This window comes from Marmota flaviventris, chromosome 14, assembly GCF_047511675.1.
Source record: "Marmota flaviventris isolate mMarFla1 chromosome 14, mMarFla1.hap1, whole genome shotgun sequence".
NCBI lineage: Eukaryota > Metazoa > Chordata > Mammalia > Rodentia > Sciuridae > Marmota > Marmota flaviventris.
Genome location: NC_092511.1, coordinates 6,331,804 through 6,352,369, shown reverse-complemented (window position 1 = coordinate 6,352,369; position 20,566 = coordinate 6,331,804). Strand labels below are relative to the sequence as shown.

The following is a 20,566-nucleotide window of genomic DNA, read 5'->3' as shown; positions in this document are numbered from 1 at the left end:
ATTTGGAAACACTGCCAAGGACTGTTGTAGAATAAAAGGCTACATATTATTCCTTTAGAAATTGGTCTGAGGGTTTAAAATCTACAAAAATAAAGAAAAATCATGACTGAACTCCAAAGTAGCCTCCTGCCTATCATTGACAGAATAAATTGTATTTAATAGAGACAAGTGTATCTAAGCCCAATACTTTGGTTCTACCAGTGATTTAACCCTTTGATAGAAATGGTACCCCTGAAAGAGACTATGAAAGAGACTAGATTTTCAGCTTGGTCTACCACATGGACCAAAAGATTTTTACTAGAAGCAAAAAGTGAAGCAGCAAATATATAATGCTCTGGATTTGATCCTGGGCACTGTTTAGAGAGAGAGAGAGAGAGAGAGAGAGAGAAGCATAAGAGGCAGAAAAAGGAGAAGGAGATCACCTTCAAATTAAATGAACAAATAAACAAAAAGCAAAGGCTGTCCACTGGGCTGGAAGTCACAGCACAGAAGAGGACACGCCTGGGAGAACTGAAGCTTCCTGCGCACCACCCACCTCCTCTCCTGACTGCTGGGAAGCCAGGGTAACGCGGGGAGACTGAAAACCTCCTGGCCTGTGTGGAAAGGAGGACAACTAACATCTTCTCTACTTTGTTCTCCATCCCCTGTTTTAGGTGAATTTTGATAGCTTTGTGGTTACTGAGACATAGGTGCCCTCTTAAATATTACAAAACTTAAGGGAAAGAGATGGCTTACCCAGGATAAGGCTTGAGAGGGGTTTTAAAGCTTTCTTGGAGGAGGGGGTTGTTTTCAAGGTGTGCTCAGCTTTATGGAATAACAAAAATAAACAGAGATAGAAGAACAGCCAACCCCCCCACCCCCCCGAATTATCTTCATAGCCATCTCTGAGCACAATTGCACCTTTTGTCATTTCTGGTGGAGGTACAGCTGCCCAAGAAGCCAAGACTTAGTGGAGAAAGTAAAGACATGGAAGGAGGTAAGAAAATGCTTTCTTTGTTAATGAAAAGCCATTTCCATTTAAAAGTTTCAACATACTATAGAACAGTGAATGCACTTTTGTGAGCAAATGCAAGGCACACAATGAAGAAAGGCTGCCTGTTAATAAAATCAATAGTTGACTGAAGGCATCTCAAACCTTCCCCTTTTTCTATAAAAAAGCGGGGTGGGGAAGGAGGGACTATTACTCCACTTGGCTACAGATGTATCTATAAGATACAATGAATTTGACACATAGGGTTCCTAGAGTGATACAGATCCATTTAATTACAACAGTAAGAAATCACAAGTGTAATATGTTATGTAAAAGACCACAAAGCTATAATAAATTGTTCCAGCATGCATTTAAAATGGAGTGCTTGGGAAAGCATTTTAATTGAATATCACAAATATTCCAGGGAGTTTATTTTCCTTCATGAAGCAATGCTTTAAGACAGGCAAGGACAAGCTAGAGTTTCTGTTACACAACAGCAGGCTCCTGTGATAAAGCAGATTACAATACCCTGTCAGAGGCAAACTTCCTGCTGAGCTATTAAAAAAAAAAAAAAAAAAAGTGCAGTGCCGCATGCCGCACCCTTCTTCTTATTGTTGTTTTGAAGCAATTCAGCTGAGAAGCTAAGGCATTATGCACCTGTTAATCCAAACCATCACAACTTCTTTATTAAAAGGAAAACTGAAAATGAATAAAACTATAATAATGATAACAAAGCACTGTAATATATTATTTATGGAAGGATAAATTCCATTTATATTATGATTTATCTTGAATACCTGTTCTGTTAGAATAATCTCAATGAGGAATGGAGTTGTAACTCAGTGGTAGAGCACTTGCCTAGCATGTATGAGGCATAGGAGAGAGAGAGAGAGTGGGGGAGAGAGAAAGGGAGGGAGAGAGAGGGAGAGGGAGAGAGGAGAGAGGGAAAGAAAGAAAAAGAAAGGTATTGTGTCCACTTACAACTAAAAATGTTGTTTAAAAAGAATTATCTCATAGAATTTACAGGGAAATGGATGGCATTAGAGCAGATTATGCTAAGTGAAGCTAGCCAATCCCTAAAAAACAAATGCCAAATGTCTTCTTTGATATAAGGAGAGTAACTAAGAACAGAGTAGGGTCGAAGAGCATGAGAAGAAGATTAACATTAAACAGGGATGAGAGGTGGGAGGGAAAGGGAGAGAGAAGGGAAACTGCATGGAAATGGAAGGAGACCCTCAGAGTTATACAAAAGTACATACAAGAGGAAGTGAGGGGAAAGGGAAAAATAATACAAGGGGGACAAATGAATGTCAGTAGAGGGGGCAGAGAGAGAAGAGGGGAGGGGAGGGGAGGGGAGGGGGGATAGTAGAGGATAGGAAAGGCAGCAGAACACAACAGACACTAATATGGCAATATGTAAATCAATGGATGTGTAACTGATGTGATTCTGCAATCTGTATATGGGGTAAAAATGGGAGCTCATAACCCACTTGAATCAAAGTGTGAAATATGATATATCAAGAACTATGTAATGTTTTGAACAGCCAACAATAAAAAATTAAAAAAAAAAAGAATTATCTTAATGATTGTAAATCTGCCATGTAGTAACAAAAAATACTTTTTTACTTCTGAAGTCTGGTTTCAGTTTGTGTTAAACACATTAGTTTATGTGAAACACAGTCTTGGTCCTGAGAGTGAGAAATATTTAGAAGCATACTGTTAATTTATACAGACAAATAAAATCCTTATGAACAAATGCAGAATTATGAAATAAAGACCATTAAGGACTTGCCAACTGAATAGAAGACGGTAATCACTTTTGGCCCCAGGATCAGAGTTGGGAAAAACCTTTTGAAGACCTCCTTAATATTTGTCTATTCTCCAAAGATTCTGCTGATTGATCTATAACTATGTTTCAATTTTACAGATTAATACTACAGGAGATTAAAAGATGCTGTCCAGAAGAGTAGATAATCCCCAACCAATTTGTATTTGATTTTGGAAGGGTTATCTAATTATTTTAGCAGCAGATTTACCACTGTCAATATCTGGTTGTGCTTAGACTACTGTAAAACCAAGTTTCCATTCTCTTCTCCTAGGAAGTCGGGGAGGGAAACTGTAGGCTAAGAATGCTGGGTTGGGTACAGGGTACTAGCCCAGGATCAAACTAAATTACAGATACCAAATCCACGTGAGAATATGAAGTATGGTTCTCCTACATAAATGTAGCCTCACAGATACACTTTCTAACCTGAGTAATTGACTATTGGTTTCAGTATACTGGTGGAGAATACAAATTACCTGATAAGATTATTTATCTCATACACTGATTTTCATATGAGTGATACTGGCACACCCATAACTCTTATTATTAAAGTCCTTGCTTAAAAACAGAATTAATATCCCTTATACATCTACCATTAAAATTTGACAAAATGCTTTTCATTTTTAGTCAAATACCATTATTTCATGGCCCTCAGTCTATTACATGACTACTTCAGAGGCAGTCTGGATACTTCCTACTTAGGTGGAAAGAACTCTAGGAAACCAATCTGAAAAATCCCACAAGTATAAAAATATATTTATTGTTTGATAACTATTTTAAATCATTTAATCAATACACACAAACTGAATCCTTAACATGCATATGTAAGTACATTAGGGCATATAGATCATAAAACAGAATCATTAAATATAGTCCCCACTCTGAAAGAGTTTAAAACTTTGTTTGGGGCTGGGGATGTGGCTCAAGCGGTAGTGTGCTCGCCTGGCATGCGTGTGGCCCGGGTTCGATCCTCAGCACCACATACAAACAAAGATGTTGTGTCCACCGAAAACTAAAAAATAAACATTAAAAAATTCTCTCTCTCTCTCTCTCTCAAAACAAAAACAAAAACAAAAACAAAACACCTTTTGTTTGGGGGTACAATACTCATGCAAAAACTCTCCCATCACATACTGCCTTTTACTATTCTTGTTTAGAAATTCTACTTAAATGATATCCTCTAGCTACCCTAAAAATTTTGAAAAATACAGAATATATTTAACATATTTGTAAGTTCTAAAATATGATATTCAATAACAACCCTAAATCTGAGGAACAACCTGACTGAGGAACTGTACCTACCTAATGGACTCCTTTCCTACTATCCGCCCCCTCCAGAGTATCCTGGATTTCCACCATCATTAACTTGCTTGTTTGTCAAAATGGCACCCCACTGCATAGTTTTCGGAGCATTCTTTTTCACATTCAACATGATGTCATTCACAGTGCTTGCAGCAGTTCATTTTTGTAGTCGTTTAATGTAGCACTGTATGAATATAACACATTTTATTCATTTTTCTGTTATAGACATTTGAATTGTTTCTACTTTTGTATGTTTGATTACCTAGGTACCTTATTTAGCCTTTTCTCCTTAATCACAAAACCACTATCAGTAAAGAACTAGTTAAGTCAATTGTGACATATGTATACTATACAGCTCTAAAGAGAATAAAAAATTGACAACTAAATTGCAGTTATGTAAGAGAATATTTCTATTCTTAGGAAACATCTGCTGAAGTATTCTGTGTAAAAAGCTAAACCTCAGTGACTTAGAAATACAATTATGTAGATATATAAGTAGACAGGAAGAACGGCACAAATACTAAAACAAAAGAGAAAAAAATGCTAACAATAACTAAATCTGAGAGAAGGCTACATAACTGTTTTGATTACTGCAACTTTTCTGTAAATTTTAAATTATTCCAAAATAAAGTTTATTTAAAAAAACCTCAAAAAATAAATGAAAAAAGCAAACAGCAATGGTTGTTTCAAGACATACTCTCGTATTTGTACTTTCCATCAAAATTTCTATAAGAAATCTTATTTTATCTCTGCCTTCATTGAAGATTAATTTTAAAAAGATGGAAGATAACAAGTATTCAAAGAGTTGTGGGAGGAAATATAAATCAGTAGACCCATCATGATAAATGGTGTGGGTGTTCCTCAAAAAAACAGCAATTCTCTTATGGGGTATATATATCCAAAAGAATGAAATCAATATGCTGAAGGAACAGGTGGACTTCCATATTCACTGAAGCACTGTGTGCAATAGCTAAGATACAGAGTCAAGTATCCATTAATTATGAATAAAGAAAATGTGACACACATTTAAAATGGAATACTACTCAGCCTTTAAAAAGAAGAAAATGTTGTCATTTGTGACAATGTGGATGAACCTAGAGAACGTTATGCTAAGTGAAATAAGTCAGGCAGAGAAAGACAAATACTAAATGATCTCACTTATAAAAGGATGAACTTACAGAAGTATAGTAAAACAATGGTTACCGAGTTTGGTGGATGCAGGCAGGGTGGGAGGAAATGCAGCATTGTTGGTGAAAGGGTACAAAGTTTCAGACCCACAGGAGAAATAAGTTTTGAGATCTATGTGCAGCAATGGGAGTAATCAATAATAATGTACTGTTATTTCAAAATAATTAAGAGCAAATTTCAGATGTCTTACCATAAAAATGATAGGTAAAGCAATGCAATATGTATGTTAGCTTGATTAATCATTCTATATGCTACATATATATAAAAGCACCATAATGTATCCCATAAGTGTATACAACTATGAATTATCAATTAAAATCTACTAACAACAAAAGAAAAGATAGTCAACAAAAGAGATTACTACTAGGGCAAGTATTTTGTATAAACAAAACCAGGACCCTCCAATAACATGTTCTATCTGGGGGCAAAAATTTCAGCAAAGATCAGACTAGTGATAATATTAATAAATAGACTACAAATAAAAAAAAATCTGTGAATGAATGAGTAATGAGATACTTTCAGGCAATTGAGAAAGAATTGTTTAGGTAACATTTAAAGAGCGTTTGAATACTAATCTATTTACAAGTGCCTAAAAATTAGTATTTAAATTCTTCTGTTTCTGCCCAGGAAAGATTAATTACAATGGAAATCACCATTCCACCATAAACAATAGAGAACTGGTATCATAAGTGGGGAAGTGGAATATTCCCAAAGGCTCATGGGCTGAGGCTTGCCCTCCAGCTGTTGGGAGGTGGTGGAGACCTGGGGAGGTAGGTCACTCAGGGCATGCCTTTGAAAGACACATTCTGTCCCTGGAAGCTTCCTCTTATCTCTGTGCTTCCCTGCTGCATGAAATGAGCAGCTCTGTTCTGCCTCGTGTTCCCACCATGATTTTCCACCTCACTCCATGCCCACAGTAATGGGGCCAAAACCCTAAATCCAAATAAATCTTTCCTCCTTTAAATTGTTTCAGGTATTCTGTCACAGTGATGGAAAGCCGACTAACACACTGTATAGAACGTGTCTAAAAGGTTTCAGGCATGACATAGGCAGCACAGGACTAAAATCTTCATAGAAGAGAAACAAACAACCCCATCTTGCTGCCTGAAGGCAGCGGGAGTGAAACAGCTCAGTGGTACAGCAGAGATTAAAAGCCTGGATTCCTGGAAATTGAGATGGCTAAAATGTGCAGGCAGAGTACCTGAGAGGATAAAGCTGGATGTAGAAAGAGCTCCAGAGATCTGCAAAAGGGTCCTCTCAAGTCTTCAGGGGAGTACTGATCTATGCAAATGAGAAAAAAACTAAGGCAAGAGGGGGAAAGCAGTAGTTCAAAAGTTGAGAGCTCACAAAAGCCAACAGCCAGACTACAGGAACGTCCTAATACTGAAGGCATTCGATAAGCTCTTTAGAAAAACCAATCCTTAGAAACAGACCTAGAAATAATACAGACAATGAAAATAGTAGACAAAATCCTTAAAACATCTATCATACTATCAATACACTCAAGGATATAAAAGAAAACATGAAATAATGAGAAATAGAAAAAAACAATATTAAAAGTTTTAGAAATGAAAACTACTGTATTTAAATTAAAAAATACATTGGATCCATTTAACAATGGATTAGATACTCATTCAAGAGGTAGAGATAGGTGAATCTGAAGACTGTTAATAGAAATTATCAAAATGAAACACACTAAACAAGAAAACTAAGAACAAAAACAAAACAAATGAAAGAAAGAAAAGGAAGTGAGAAAAGAAAAGAAAGAAGCCTTAATGCATGTGGGACAACGTCAAATGGTCTAACATTTAACTGGTATTCCAGAAAAAAGCAAGAGGAGGACAGAAAGAATCTTTCAAAAAATAATGGATAAAAAATTTCCAAATTTGATGAATTATACACCCATCAATCTAAAAAAAATGAGGGCTGGGGATGTAGCTCTGTGGTACAGTGCTTGCCGAGCATGTGCAAAGTCCTGGTTTCAATTCCCAGTACTAACACAACAACAACAACAAAAACGACAACAACAACAACAAAACCCCCTAAGGCAAATGAACCCCAATCAGAAGAAACATAAAGAAAACTACGACAAGGCACAGGACAATCCAATCTTAAAAGTAGTTAGAAGAAATAAAGGCACATTACATCGAGAAAAGCAAAAACAGGAATGACAGCAGAATGACTTCCCATCAGAAGGCCAGCAGGTGAACCTGGCTAACAGCTCATAGCACCCATAAGCATCCAAGCCCAGCCTGAAAGCCATCTCAGTGGTGGACCTACCACACCCCAGTAAGCCCACTACACAGCTGGTTGGGCTGACAGGCCCCCATGTACCCACAGCCAATCAAGTGGCATCCCTGCTCTTCTCCCAAGAACTCACTAGAAGTCAATTGGACTACAGCACCTGCACACACTAGCTTTACCTGACAGTCATCTAGGTGGTGGTCCCCGCCCTTTGGTTAGGAGCACACAGCTGGTCAGCCCTCAGTGCCCCCATAAGGCGGAGTCCAGCTCAACAGCCAGCTGGACAGTGGTCCTCCCCACCTGAGGGTCTGCTGCAGTCAGTCAGCAGCAGCTGCAGGTACCCACCCCCAGCCTGACAGTGATTAAGCAGCTTCCCTGCCCCAGCAAAACTGCTACACCACCGCACTCACAAACTCCCAAAGCTGCACACCACAAATAAAACCAGAGACCACTGACAAGGACTCCTGCACAGAGACCACACGACTGAGTTCATCCACAATCAAAACTAATACCTACCAAACAGTACCCTAGAGCGAGCATTCCTAGGAATAAGTCTCTCCTGGTGAGGTTGGGGGAAGTTGGGGGAGGTGCCACTATAAAATTGGACAAGGTGACTACTGCACAAGAAAAATGAGAAAGCAAACGAACATGACATTTGCAAGGGAACAAAATAATTCCCCAGAAATAGTACTCCAGAAAAAAAAGAAAGAAGAAAGAGAAAGAAAGAAATTTATAAAATGTTAAAAAAAGAAAAAAAAATCTAAAATGATGATCTTAAGGAAGTTTAGTGAGATAAAGAGAATACAAACAATTCAATGAAGGAAACCAATTCATGATCTGAAGGAGAAATACAACACTGAGACAGATATTATAAAAAAGAACCAAAAAAAATCTTACCACTGAAGAATTCAATGAATGAAATAAAAATGTTGAGAGCCACAATAAGCTAGATCAAGCAGGAGAAAGAATTCCTAAATTTGAAGGTAGATCTTTTGAATTAACTCAAAAGTTGGAGGGGAAACTCATCAGCGGAGCGGGCAGGGAGAATGAAGGTGAGTGAAGAAAGCTGCCTATGAGACACCTCTAAGCAACCATATGACCTCCTCATGGAGTCTCACAGGGAGAGGAGACCAAGAAAGGCACAGAGAGCATATTAAAGAATATGAGCTAGAAATTTCCCACATCTGGGTGGAGATATGGATATCCAAATCCATGGAGTTCAAAGAAAACCCCAAAGAACTCAATCCCAAAGAGGCGCTCTCCAAGGCACTTCCATCATAATCAGACAAGCAAAAGCTGAAGGAATTCATCACCACTACATCCCTTGTTTAAGAAGTACTTAGGATTGAGTCCAGGAACTAGAAGTGAAAGGATATAACTGCCATCACGAAAAACACATGAGTATAGAACTCACTGGTAGAGTGGACACACAAACAAAGGGAAAAGGAATCAAACCATATCATTACAGAAAACCACCAAACCACAAAGATTAACAATAAGAAGAGAAGAAAGGAATAAAAAATATACAAAATACTGTATAAACAATATACAACCAGAAAACACTTATTAAAATGACAAGTGTAGATTATTACCTGTCAGTAATAAGTCTGGGGCTGGGGATGTAGCTCAGTGGTTGAGTGCCCTGAGTTCAATCTCTAGTACCAACAAAAACAAAAACACCTGAATGTAAATGAATTAAAATATAGACTAGCTGAATACATTTTAAAAACTAAATAAAGACATGGGCTAGGGTGGTAGCTCACTGGTAGAACACTTGGCCTAACATGCAGGAGACTCTAGGTTTAATCCCCAACAATGAAAGAAAAAAAAAAAAAAAGAAAAGAAAAGAAGACATCCCATATCCATGTACTGAAAGAACTAAATTTGTTAAAATGTCCATTTGTGATCAACAGATTCTGCCCAAAGTCATCTACATTCAATGTAATCTCTAGCAAAACACCAATTATAGCCAGGTTTGATAGTGCATGTCTATAATCTCAGCAACCCAGGAGGCTGAGACAGAAAGATCCCAAGTTCAAGGCCAGCCTCAGCAACTTAGTGAGACCAAAGCAACTTAGTGAGACCTTGACTCAAAATAAAAAATGAAAGGGGCTGGGGATGTGGCTCAGTGGTAAAGCATTCCTGGATTAAATCTCTAGCTCGCGCACATACACAGACACACATGAGTTTCCATAGAAACAGAAAAAACACTACTAAAACTCATATGGAACCACTGAACCTCCAAATAACCAAAGTAATCCTGAGAAAAAAGAACACAATTGGAGGCATCACAATACCTGACTTCAAAACATACTACACAAAGTTACATACTACACAAAGTGTGATAATGGCATAAAAAACAGACACAAAGATCAATGGAACAGAATACAGAAGCCAGAAGTAAGTCCAGAAATTTATAGCAAACATATTTTTGACAAAGCCACAAAGAACAAACTCTGGAGAAATGACAGATGCTGGGAAAAATGGAGATCTATATACAAAGGAAAAAACTAGATTTTTATCTCTCATCATTAACAAAAAGCAAAGACTTAACTATAAAATGTGAAATTATGAAACTATTAGAAGAAAATAAGAAAAATGCTCTAGGACAATGGTTTGAACAATGATTTTTTTTTATATGACCCCAAAGACACAGGCAACAAAGCCAAAAGTTGACAAATGGGATTACATCAAACTGAAAAGCCTCCACACAGCAGAGGAAATAATCAACAGAGCTAACAAACAAAATACAGAATGGGATGAAATGTGTGCAAGCTACTCAACTGACAAATGACGGTATCACAGATAGTACAAAGAACTTAACAACAACCAAAAACCTCCAAATAACCAATTTAAAGGTGAGAAAGTGATCTAAACAGACATTTCTCAAAAGAAGATATACAAATGGCCAACAAGTATATAAAAAAAATGCTCAACATCACTAATCATCAAAGAAATGCAAATCAAAACCCCAAAGAAATAGCATCTCCCCTCAGTTAGAATGATATGAAATCAACCAAGATGTCCATTGTCAGATAAACTGATAAAGAAAATGTGTACAAGTACACAAAAGAATATTATTCACTTGTAAAAAAAGAATGGAATCCTATAGTGCATGACACAGAGATAAGCTGAGAAGGCACTGGATTAAGTTAAACACACAAAGTTAAATTCCACATGTTCTCATTTATTTGTGGAAGCTAAAAAGATAAACTCACAGAAGTAGAGTAGAAGAGTGGTTAACAGAGGCTGGGAAGGGTACTGGTGAAAGGAAGATGAAAAGAGGATGATTAACAGGTTTGGGGGTGCAGCTGGGAAGGAAGAATAATTTCTAATGTTCTGTGCCACAGTAGAGTAATTATGGCTGAGGAAAAATGATCAAATATTTTAAAATAGTTAGTAAAGATGTATACTTGAATGTTCTCAACATGAAGAGAAGGTAAATGTTTGAGGTGACAGGTATGCCAATTACCTGAACTTACCATATGCACTGGATACATGTGTAGGAATATTACACTGTAACCTATAAAAATTTATAAATATCATGTCAATTAAGAGGCTTATACTCTACTGACTGAGCTGGCCAGGTACCCTTTATGAGTTAACTAAAAAGAAAGAAATCAGATAGGCCTGAAAACAATGGAATGACATATTTATCTATCAAATAAACTGAAAGAAAAACATAAGTCCAGAATTCACTTAGTGAAAATGTCTTTCCAAAATTAAGGCAAGAGTTGTTTGTTTGTTTGTTTGTTTAGTTGTAGTTGAACACAATATCTATCTTTCTTTATTTTTATGTGGTGCTGAGGATGAACCCAGCTCCTCCAGGCCAGCGCTCTACTCCTGAGCCACAACCCCAGCCCCTAGGCAAGACTTTTTAGACCAAGAAAAAACAGAAGAATTGTCAAATTTCTACTATAAAAAATGTAAAGGTCATTTTCTACACAGACATATGGGTTTAAACAAAAAGAATGCCAGAAATAGCAAATATGTATGTAAATATAAAATGCTTTTTCATTTATAATTTCTTCAAGAGACAAATAATTGTTTAAAGGAAAAATAATCCCAAAGCACTATAGGATTTATAACAAATGTGAAATGTTTGCTGCTAAAAGATGAAGGCGAATAGTGGAATGATCCTGTTGTAAGGGTCTTAGGTTATACACATAAGTGTTTACCATTAGTTGAGGTAGACGGTAATAAGTTAATGATGATACTGTAAACTCTAAAGCAACTACGAAAAAAGAAAACAAGGAGATTCAGTTAATAAATCAATAGTAAAGATAAAATAGAATTATAAAACATTCTTAGTTAATCCAAAGGAAAGCAAAAAAAAAAAAAAAAAAAGAAAAAAAGGAATAAGGAACAGAAAGAATAAATAATATGTGGTAGATTCAAACATGATCATATATATTAGTAATTACATCAAATGTAAAAAGCCTGTATTTTCTAATTAAAAGGCAGAAGTTATCTGATTGGATAAAAGGTCAAGCCTTGGGGCTGCAGTTGTAGCTCAGTGGTAGAGCAGTTAACTAGCATGTGTGAGGTACTGGGTTCAATCCTCAGCACCATATAAAAATAAACAAATAAAATAAAGGTATTGTGTCCATCTACAACTAAAAAATATAAATTCTCCCAAAAATTGACTTTAAATATAGGGACACAGAGGTTAAAAATAAAAGATTCAAAAAAATACAGAGTAGAAACATTGAAGAAGAAGAAGAAGAAGAAGAAGAAGTACAAGTAGTAGTAGTAGTAGTAGTAGTAGTAGTAGTTATGTTAATATTAGACAACGTAGATATCTGAAAAAGAAATATAACTGGGGGGGGGAGTGACATTACATTATGATAAGAGTCAATTCATTAAGAAGACATATTATCCTAAGTATTATACATGTAACAAAAGGTCCAATTTTTGAAGTAAAAACTGAGAGAATGTGAAGAAAAAGTTGCCATCATATGTGGAGAATTTAACATTCCTCTCTCAGTACAGTCATCTCTTTAAGGTAGAGGGGTTGGTTCTAGGAACCCCTGTGGATTCCAAATCTGTGGAGCTTAAGTCCCTTATATAAAATGGTGCAGTGATTTGCATATAATATATGCACACCTTCTATATCACTTTAAATCATCCTTAGATTGCTTATAATACCTAACACAATATAAATGCTTTGTAAATAGTTAGTATACTATATTGCATAGGGAATGACTCAATTCTTTTTAGAATAGTTTTGATCTACGATGGGAGAACTGAGGACAAGAAGAACCAACTATAATTAATATGATAAGTAAAATGAATATTTGTTCAGAACAAAAATAAACAAGAGGGGGCTGGGGTTGTGGCTCAGCGGTAGAGTGCTTGCCTCGCACGTGCAGGGCCCTTGGTTCCATCCTCAGCACCACATAAAAACAAATAAACGAAATAGAGGTATTGTGTCCAACTACAATTAAAAAATAAATATTAAAAAAAATAAACAAGAACAAGTAAACATAACTCATTTCACCTCTTAATTTATAAAATTAAGTCTCAAATTATTAAAGGAAGGAGAGAGAATAGCTTAGATGTAATGGAGTACTGAGAACATAATATTTCAGTCTGAAATCCTGAATCATCACCAAAAATAAATGTGACTAAAATACTCACAGGTACTTCTTACCATACTAGAGAAAAGTATAAATCTTACTAAAGGATTAAGCTAGGTTACTGAGAAATGTGAGCCACAAAGGCTGTTACAGAAACAATCTCTTGATTCTGTGTATTGTAAGTCACTATTGCAATTATTTAAATATTTAGCAACAATGGATTTATAAGTGTTTGAAAGGACAAGGAAAATAATTTTTGAAAATAATTATGTTTGCAGAGTGAAAATTGAGCTTCTAGGTGAGTATACAGAAAGTAAAACTAAATTTCCTAATTACAAAGGAAACTGCCAGTTAGATGCCAATCCCAAGTATATAAATTCAGCTTAGGAAGCAATATCCTTTATAAGTCAAAGTATAAAATACCATAATAAGAAGCAAGATATACTATCCCTTTGTATATCCATGGATTTCCTGGAATTTTCTTTAAGAAAATTTAGAAATGGACACATTAAAAAGTTAACAGAATTTTAAAATGAAACCTTTACTTTTAAAAAATCATATATATATATATATATATTTTTACAAGCAACTTAATCCCCACCTCAGGGAGAAGTTCCTCCATCCTAGGGCCTAGAAGGGAGCTGCTACCATTTGAATATCCATGATGCGCCTGCATTTTGCATATATTACCTCACATAATCCTCCTGAAAATGAAGGACATTTCTAATGAAGGACAGATTTATTCACTCTCAAATCATAGTTCTTCTTAGGTCTGTTTCCTTATTGAAAAAATTAAAAAAGCAGACTAACTGATCTCCAAATCCAAATTTCCCTCCAGTTGTCTTTTATTGTGTGTGTGTGGGGGGGGGGGGTAAGGGAGAGTTGGGGACCCATCTGGTGACTGAATCCAAGGCTGCTCTACCACTGAGCTATATCCCTAGCTCTTTCTTATTTTTTGAGATAGGGTCTTGCTAAGTTGCCCAAGCTGGCCTTGAACTTGAGACCCTCCTGCCTCAGCCTCCCCAGTAGCTGGAATTACAGGTGTGAATCACTGCTCCTGGCTCCTTCCATGTTTAATAGTGCATGATTCTACATTAAAGATTTGGGTATCTATTCCTGAGAAGCATACAATTTGGTTAGGGAATTAAAGACAACAAAATAATGTCAGGTAGCAGCAAAACATACAAATAACCTTAATAAAGCAAAAATTATCCATATAACTTGAGTAGTAAATGGCTGTGAAAAATCAAATTAAACCCCAGTCCGTCAGGATGTGAGATACAGAACATGCTGGCAATTACAGGAGAGAAGGGAGGAAGAAAGTAGAGGAAGAAAGCAGGGATAGACACATAAGAGAGGGAGATTTTTATTTTTTAATTTTTCAGTACTGGAGATTGAACTCATTGACTCCTGCATAAGCATTCAACCACTAAGCTACACCCCTAGCCCTTTTTTAAAACATTTTATTTTGAGACAGGATCTCATCAAGTCACTCAGGCTGGCCTTGAACTTGTGATTGTCCTACCTCAGTCTCCCAAGTAGCCAGGATTATGGGCATACACCACTTTGCCAGGCCCTGAGGATAATTTTTTTTTATTACCCAAGACTAAGCTGGTATCCAATGCAAACATGATAACTCAAGTTTCACTGGTCACTCTAGGAAAACTGAACAAATACAAAGACAGACATAAGGCACACATCTAGAGTTTAGGGAATCAAATGTTCTTCCCTTTTAGTGGAACATTTAAACGAGGTTCAGATCACAAGTCACAAAAAAATTTTCAGTTGTGAAATAAAAATCCTCCTACTTTATAATAGGATACCCTTAATATTGTCCAAGGCATGCCCAGGAAGTTCAGTAAGTGTGGCATGTCATTAAAAAGATGACAAACCATTAGCTTTAAGTCAAGGCTAGTTCTAAGGCTAAGAACTTGTATTATTCCCTCAGATTCAAGCAGGACTCCAGAGATGGGAGGAGCACTTGATACTTCATTATTTTTCTCCCTGATTTCATCCAAGTCCAGTTATTTAACCACACCTCTGACAGTCAGTTGGGTCTGGAGTCGTGGCTGAAAAAAAACAAGAGATGTCTTCGGTGTCCTCAGTCATTTAAATCAGTGATCTCAACCCTGCCCAAGCTGAGAAACACTAACCTGACTTTTCAGAAAGAACCACACTTCAGGAGGCCCCTCCAACTAGCCAGCATGGCTTCATGCCACAAACGGGACAGCTCCCCATCTTCACTACCAGCCTGGACCACCCTCCAGATTGATCCTCTATCCCCTGCCTCTTGGTTCAGGGTGCCATTCTGCCTGAGGGCCACCTGTTGGTTTTACTAACTAGTCTGAAGCCCCTGGTTTGGCTCAATGTCCTACCCCTCCTTTTCCCTCCCTGCTCTGCCCCTCATTCAATCTTCATGGTTTGTATGGTCCCTCTATTCTGACTCCCTCCAAACTAAGGCCTGACTTAGCCATTGTGGACTACATTCAGAGTAAGAGTACTAGGCAAACTGCCTAAGTTCACTATGTCTTAGATTCCTCATCTGTAAATCAGGTATAATAATGATAATAATGCACACATCAGATTTCATGGGAATGGCATGAGTAATAAATGAGTTATAAAGTATGTAAAACCAGGCCAACCTGGAACATAGGAAGCATTATTATTATTTCTTTTCTCCAGGTCAAGTGGTAGAGAACACATTCAGTCTCTCCTGGGTATGAAGCACAATGTAACTAAAGACAGCAGCCCTGGGAACCCACTTCCAAGCTTACTTCCTGCTTACCAAATCTACTGAAACTGCTCCCACGTTTGGCTAGGATTTTATGGTAGAGCCACTTCTGGCTTTAAAAATCCTACCTCAGCCTTCTGAGCTGCTGGGATTACAGGGATGCATGCCACTGCGCCAGGCACAATGCGACTGTTATAACAACATGCATTCTTTTCCTACTTCTCTATTCTCATCATCCTTTTGTCCAGTGTATCCACTGGTGTGGATGTAACTTATACCAATAAAAGTCACTCAAAGTGAATCCACTTGAAAAACAGGTCAAATTTTATCCATAAATAGTAAAGGGGTTGGTAAGGACTTTGAGAAAATTAAAAAGCAAACAAGTTTATTTCATCTTATAGTAAACAAAATTCAGATTATAATTATCTACTAAGTCCTCATAATAAAAAATAAATGAAACATTTTCTCTTCAGCATAATTCTCACAAAAATCATATAAAAACAAACAGGCATCCTTCCCATTGCCTCTGATTTTACAACACAATTAGGAAGAGAATCAATCGCTTTACAAAACTATTGAAGAGCTATATCCGCTTTGCCAGGAACTCTCTTAATTGTTTGGCATTCAAATTTCCTCTTTTCAATCACTGATAGTGTCCCTCTTATTAACTTGCTTTTCTTCCAACATAAACTACAACAGTCCCTCTTACCACAGAGGTCATGTTCCAAGACCCTCAGTAGATGCTTTGAAACCCCTGACAGAACCAAACTCAATATATATTGTGTTTTTCCTATACATCATGCCTGTCATTAAGTTTAGTTTATAAATTAGGCAGAGTAAAGTTAATAATAACTAATAATAAAATAGAATGATATACTGTAATGAAAGTAATGTAAATGCAGCCTTGCTCAAAATATCTTATTGTACTTTCACCTTTTCAATGAAAGGAAGGATTTCTCTTTGGTATAACTGAATTGCCAGCAAACTGACTCTTGTGTTTTGAGGTCTTTTTTGTGGGGGACTTGACCACTGAACCACATCTCCAGCTCTATTGTATTTTATTTCAAGACAGTGTCAGAGTTGCTTAGTGCCTCACTTTTGCTGAGGCTGGCTTTGAACTCGTGACTTGGGGCCATTTAAAGTAAGGGTTTCTTGAACACAAGCATTGGCATACTGATACTCCAACAGTTGATTTGGTAATCAAGATGGCTACTAAGTGACTATCCTGTGGGTAGGCCATAAAGACTATGGGTACACTGTACAAAGGATTCACATCCTATGCAGGGGGTTGGGGGTATAAGCAGGATGGCTTGAGATTTTATCACATTATTCAAAGTGGTATGCTATTTAAAATGTATGAGGTTTTCTTTCTTTTTTTTTTTTTTCATTTAATATTGGACTATAGTTAACTATGGGTAACAGCAACCACAGACAGAGTGCCTACTCTAATTCTGTCAGATACTCATTTCTAATGTACTACAGTAACAGCCACCCTTTCCTGGAAGCACCAGTTGGGAGTAAGGTTGGGGTGACAGATGAGAGCAAATTTAAGTAATAATACCACAGACTCACAGTTCTTACCCAAAGTTCAAGAGTTTTTAATGAATACTTCTCAATTTATTATTTGCCTCTGGTCAATTTCCCAAGACCTGAGTTTTTGAGGAAGAAGATTTGCAGCTTCTTTACTCCACCATCTCTAGAAGCTGTACCTCTTCCTGACTATAGTATTTACAAGAGAATGAGAATCCACTGTGATACAGAAAAATAATAATAATGATTTTGTTGGTTGTTTTCGGTGTTATTTGAGCTACTAGGGATCAAAACCAGGAGCATTCTACCTCTGAGCTAAATTTCCATCCATTTTTAAATTTTGTTTTGAGATAGGATCTCACTAAATTACTCAGGTTGGCCTAGAAATTATTAGAATTAACATAATGCCTCTTGAAATAAGGTTTAACTTTCTTTTCTTTCCTCAAAGCAACATAATGTACAAATAACAGCAAAAAACATCTTTTTCAAACAAGCCACATAAGAAAAATAAATAATAATCCTACTCTTCACTAAATCAAAGTTAATATTACATGTTTGGACAAAACAAGATTTTAGAAATTTAAAAAACTCCAACACCAAATACTAAGTCAGACAAAGAAGAGAAATCACTGTGTCTTATTACTAATTAAAAGTAAAATAACTTACCTCTATAGCAAAAATTCCTTTGTCACGCCCATATAATTTCATCTCTTCTGGAAAATGCTGGAATGCATTTATGTAGGGAATATGGCCCTCTTCAACAAATCTATATTTTTTAAAAGAAAACATTTCAATTAGAACTCGGTATTGACTTGAACTCTTTCTGAAAGTCTCTTATTTCAAAGGGAAAGAATTAGCTAAGCATATTCTGTCTCCCACATATTTGTTAAGGATAAATCCGATGATATCTATTATTCTTTGTATTCATGTGTGAGACTATTTAGCCAATTATCTGAGTCTCTTAAAACTTCTGATGAAATAGATTTAATACATCTAGGAAATATGGGTCTTCTCTGTTAGCTTACCACCAGCCTTCCCAGCCTAGCATTCCTTAATCCTTAGTTCCTGCTCATCTTGTCAATCACTTCTTTAGGGAGACCTTCCTTGCCCCCTTTTTTCCTTATCCAACCTTCTGTCCCTAACACCTATCCCAGTGCGTGGCAGATGCTAGTCGCTGAAGGAGACCATTAAGGAAGGAACCTTGTCAGTTTGCTCACCACTGCATCCCACTGTCTGGTAAATAGCAGGAAAACGGAACTGGACGAAAAAAGCACACACATATATAAACAAACATATATATATATATATATATATATATATATATATATATATATATATATATAAACATACATATATATACATATATACACATATATATTTGTTATTTATATGTATTTTTATTTATAATTCTTTCATTCATTCAACAGAAATGTATTGGGTACTGTATATCCAACACCACCCTTGACTATGGAAAGTCAGCAGTGAACAAAACAGGCAAAAATTCTTTTCCAGTGGAACTTACACTCTAGTAAAGGATGACAAGCATAAAATCAATAAAATCTACAGTATGTTAGGTGGGAGAAAGTATTAAGGAGAAAAATAAAGCCTGGCAGGAGCACAGGGAGTGGGAATGGGGGTCTTAGATGTAAGGTTCCTAAACAAGGAAACTGTTAGGGAAGTAAGGCCAGGTGAGGAATGAGCACACAAAATCCACGGCCTCAGTGCTGCTGCTGGAGCAGAGCTGGCATCCGTCACCTTCCAGCAGCTGAAGAAAGACTGGTCCAAGATTAGTTTCAAATTAAAAATGTGATTTAACTTTTTAGTTTACTGAAAATTGAGAATTAAATATTTTATGTAAAAATGGTGTTAAAGCCTCCCCCAATTAGGTTTTCATTAGTTTCTTTAGTTTACATAAAAGTATTTGTGCAAAATAGTCAGTATTCATATTAATCTGGATCTACATTTTTGATCTGAAATTATTTTATATTCAAGGTGTAATGTACGCCTACCACTTTTAAAACTACCTAGAATTTCATCATGGTAATATAGTGATAATTTATTTAGTTTTCACCTCATGGGATAATACATGCTAGTACTCTGTGGACGGTTAGGAGCTGAGAGATGAATAGGAGATGGTCTGCCTACCCCCAAACATCAGACAGCCTACAGACAAGCCAGGAAGCACACTGCCATAAGTGCCACCAGAGGGGAACACTCAGCGTCTTAGGAGCAGAGGAAAGAGAAACCTGCCCAGGAGAAGCAGACATGCACTCCCCAAGCAGATCTTGAGTGTCTGGAGTTTTAACAGTTTGTCACCATTTATAAATAGGGCTGCTCTTAGCCTCTTTCAAAAGTTTATTTTTCTTTTCAAATTTGAATTTTTATTCATTCATTCATTCATACATACATACTTTTGGTACTGGGGACTGAACCCAGAGGCATTTTACCACTGAGCCCCATCCCCAGTCCTTTTTTTAAGTTTTGAGACAGGGGCTCACTAAGTTGCTTAGGGCCTTGCTAAGTTACTGAAGCTAGCCTTGAACTTGCAATCCTTCTGCCTTAGCCTCCCAAGTTGCTGAAATTACAGATGTAGAAAAAACTAAGGATAGCTACTGAATCAAAATTCTGAACAATCTATTTTCCTCAGCTGTTTCTCTGGATCAACCTAGGAAGTTGAAGAGGAATTCGCACAGACTAAAATCTTCCTGTATGACTCTCCTGACCAATAGATTACTATGTTAGCCACATCCCCTGGACACTGTTTCTATTTATAATTTTACTGCACTGTTTGAAGTTTCAAACTGAAGGACTGGAAATTTAATAAACTGGTCCTTGGTTGCAGATCATGTGAGAAGCACATTAGAGCCGGGTCCTGAACTTATTCCCTCTTTCTATTCCCTTACCACCACCCTAACTCAATTACCATCTCCTGTCTTAAGTATAGCAAAAGACCATGTGGTCTCCCTGTTTTCACCCTTACTTTTATATAATCCATTTTCTACATAGCTGCCTAAATAATCTTTTTAAAAATATAAATCAGACCAGTCTCTCCTGCTGCAATCTTTCAGTGGCTTACTATCACACTTAAAAATTAGGACCATTTCCTCTTATATGTAATTTTGTATAATAATGAAGGTCTCCTTCCATTTCCATGCAATTTCCCTTCTCTCTCCCTTTCCCTCCCACCTCTCGTCCCT

The 20,566-nt window shown here is 36.7% G+C and overlaps 1 protein-coding gene across 1 annotated transcript in view; it reads right to left on the bottom strand.

Moving 5' to 3' along the window:
- The window catches only part of Taf1b (TATA-box binding protein associated factor, RNA polymerase I subunit B), a 73,909-nt gene that overhangs the window by 28,589 nt on the left and 24,754 nt on the right, over window positions 1-20,566 (bottom strand). The window contains exon 8 of the mRNA XM_027937811.2: window positions 18,036-18,135. Within this exon, the coding sequence (XP_027793612.2) occupies window positions 18,036-18,135 (100 nt within the window). The remainder of the gene's footprint in view (window positions 1-18,035; window positions 18,136-20,566) is intronic.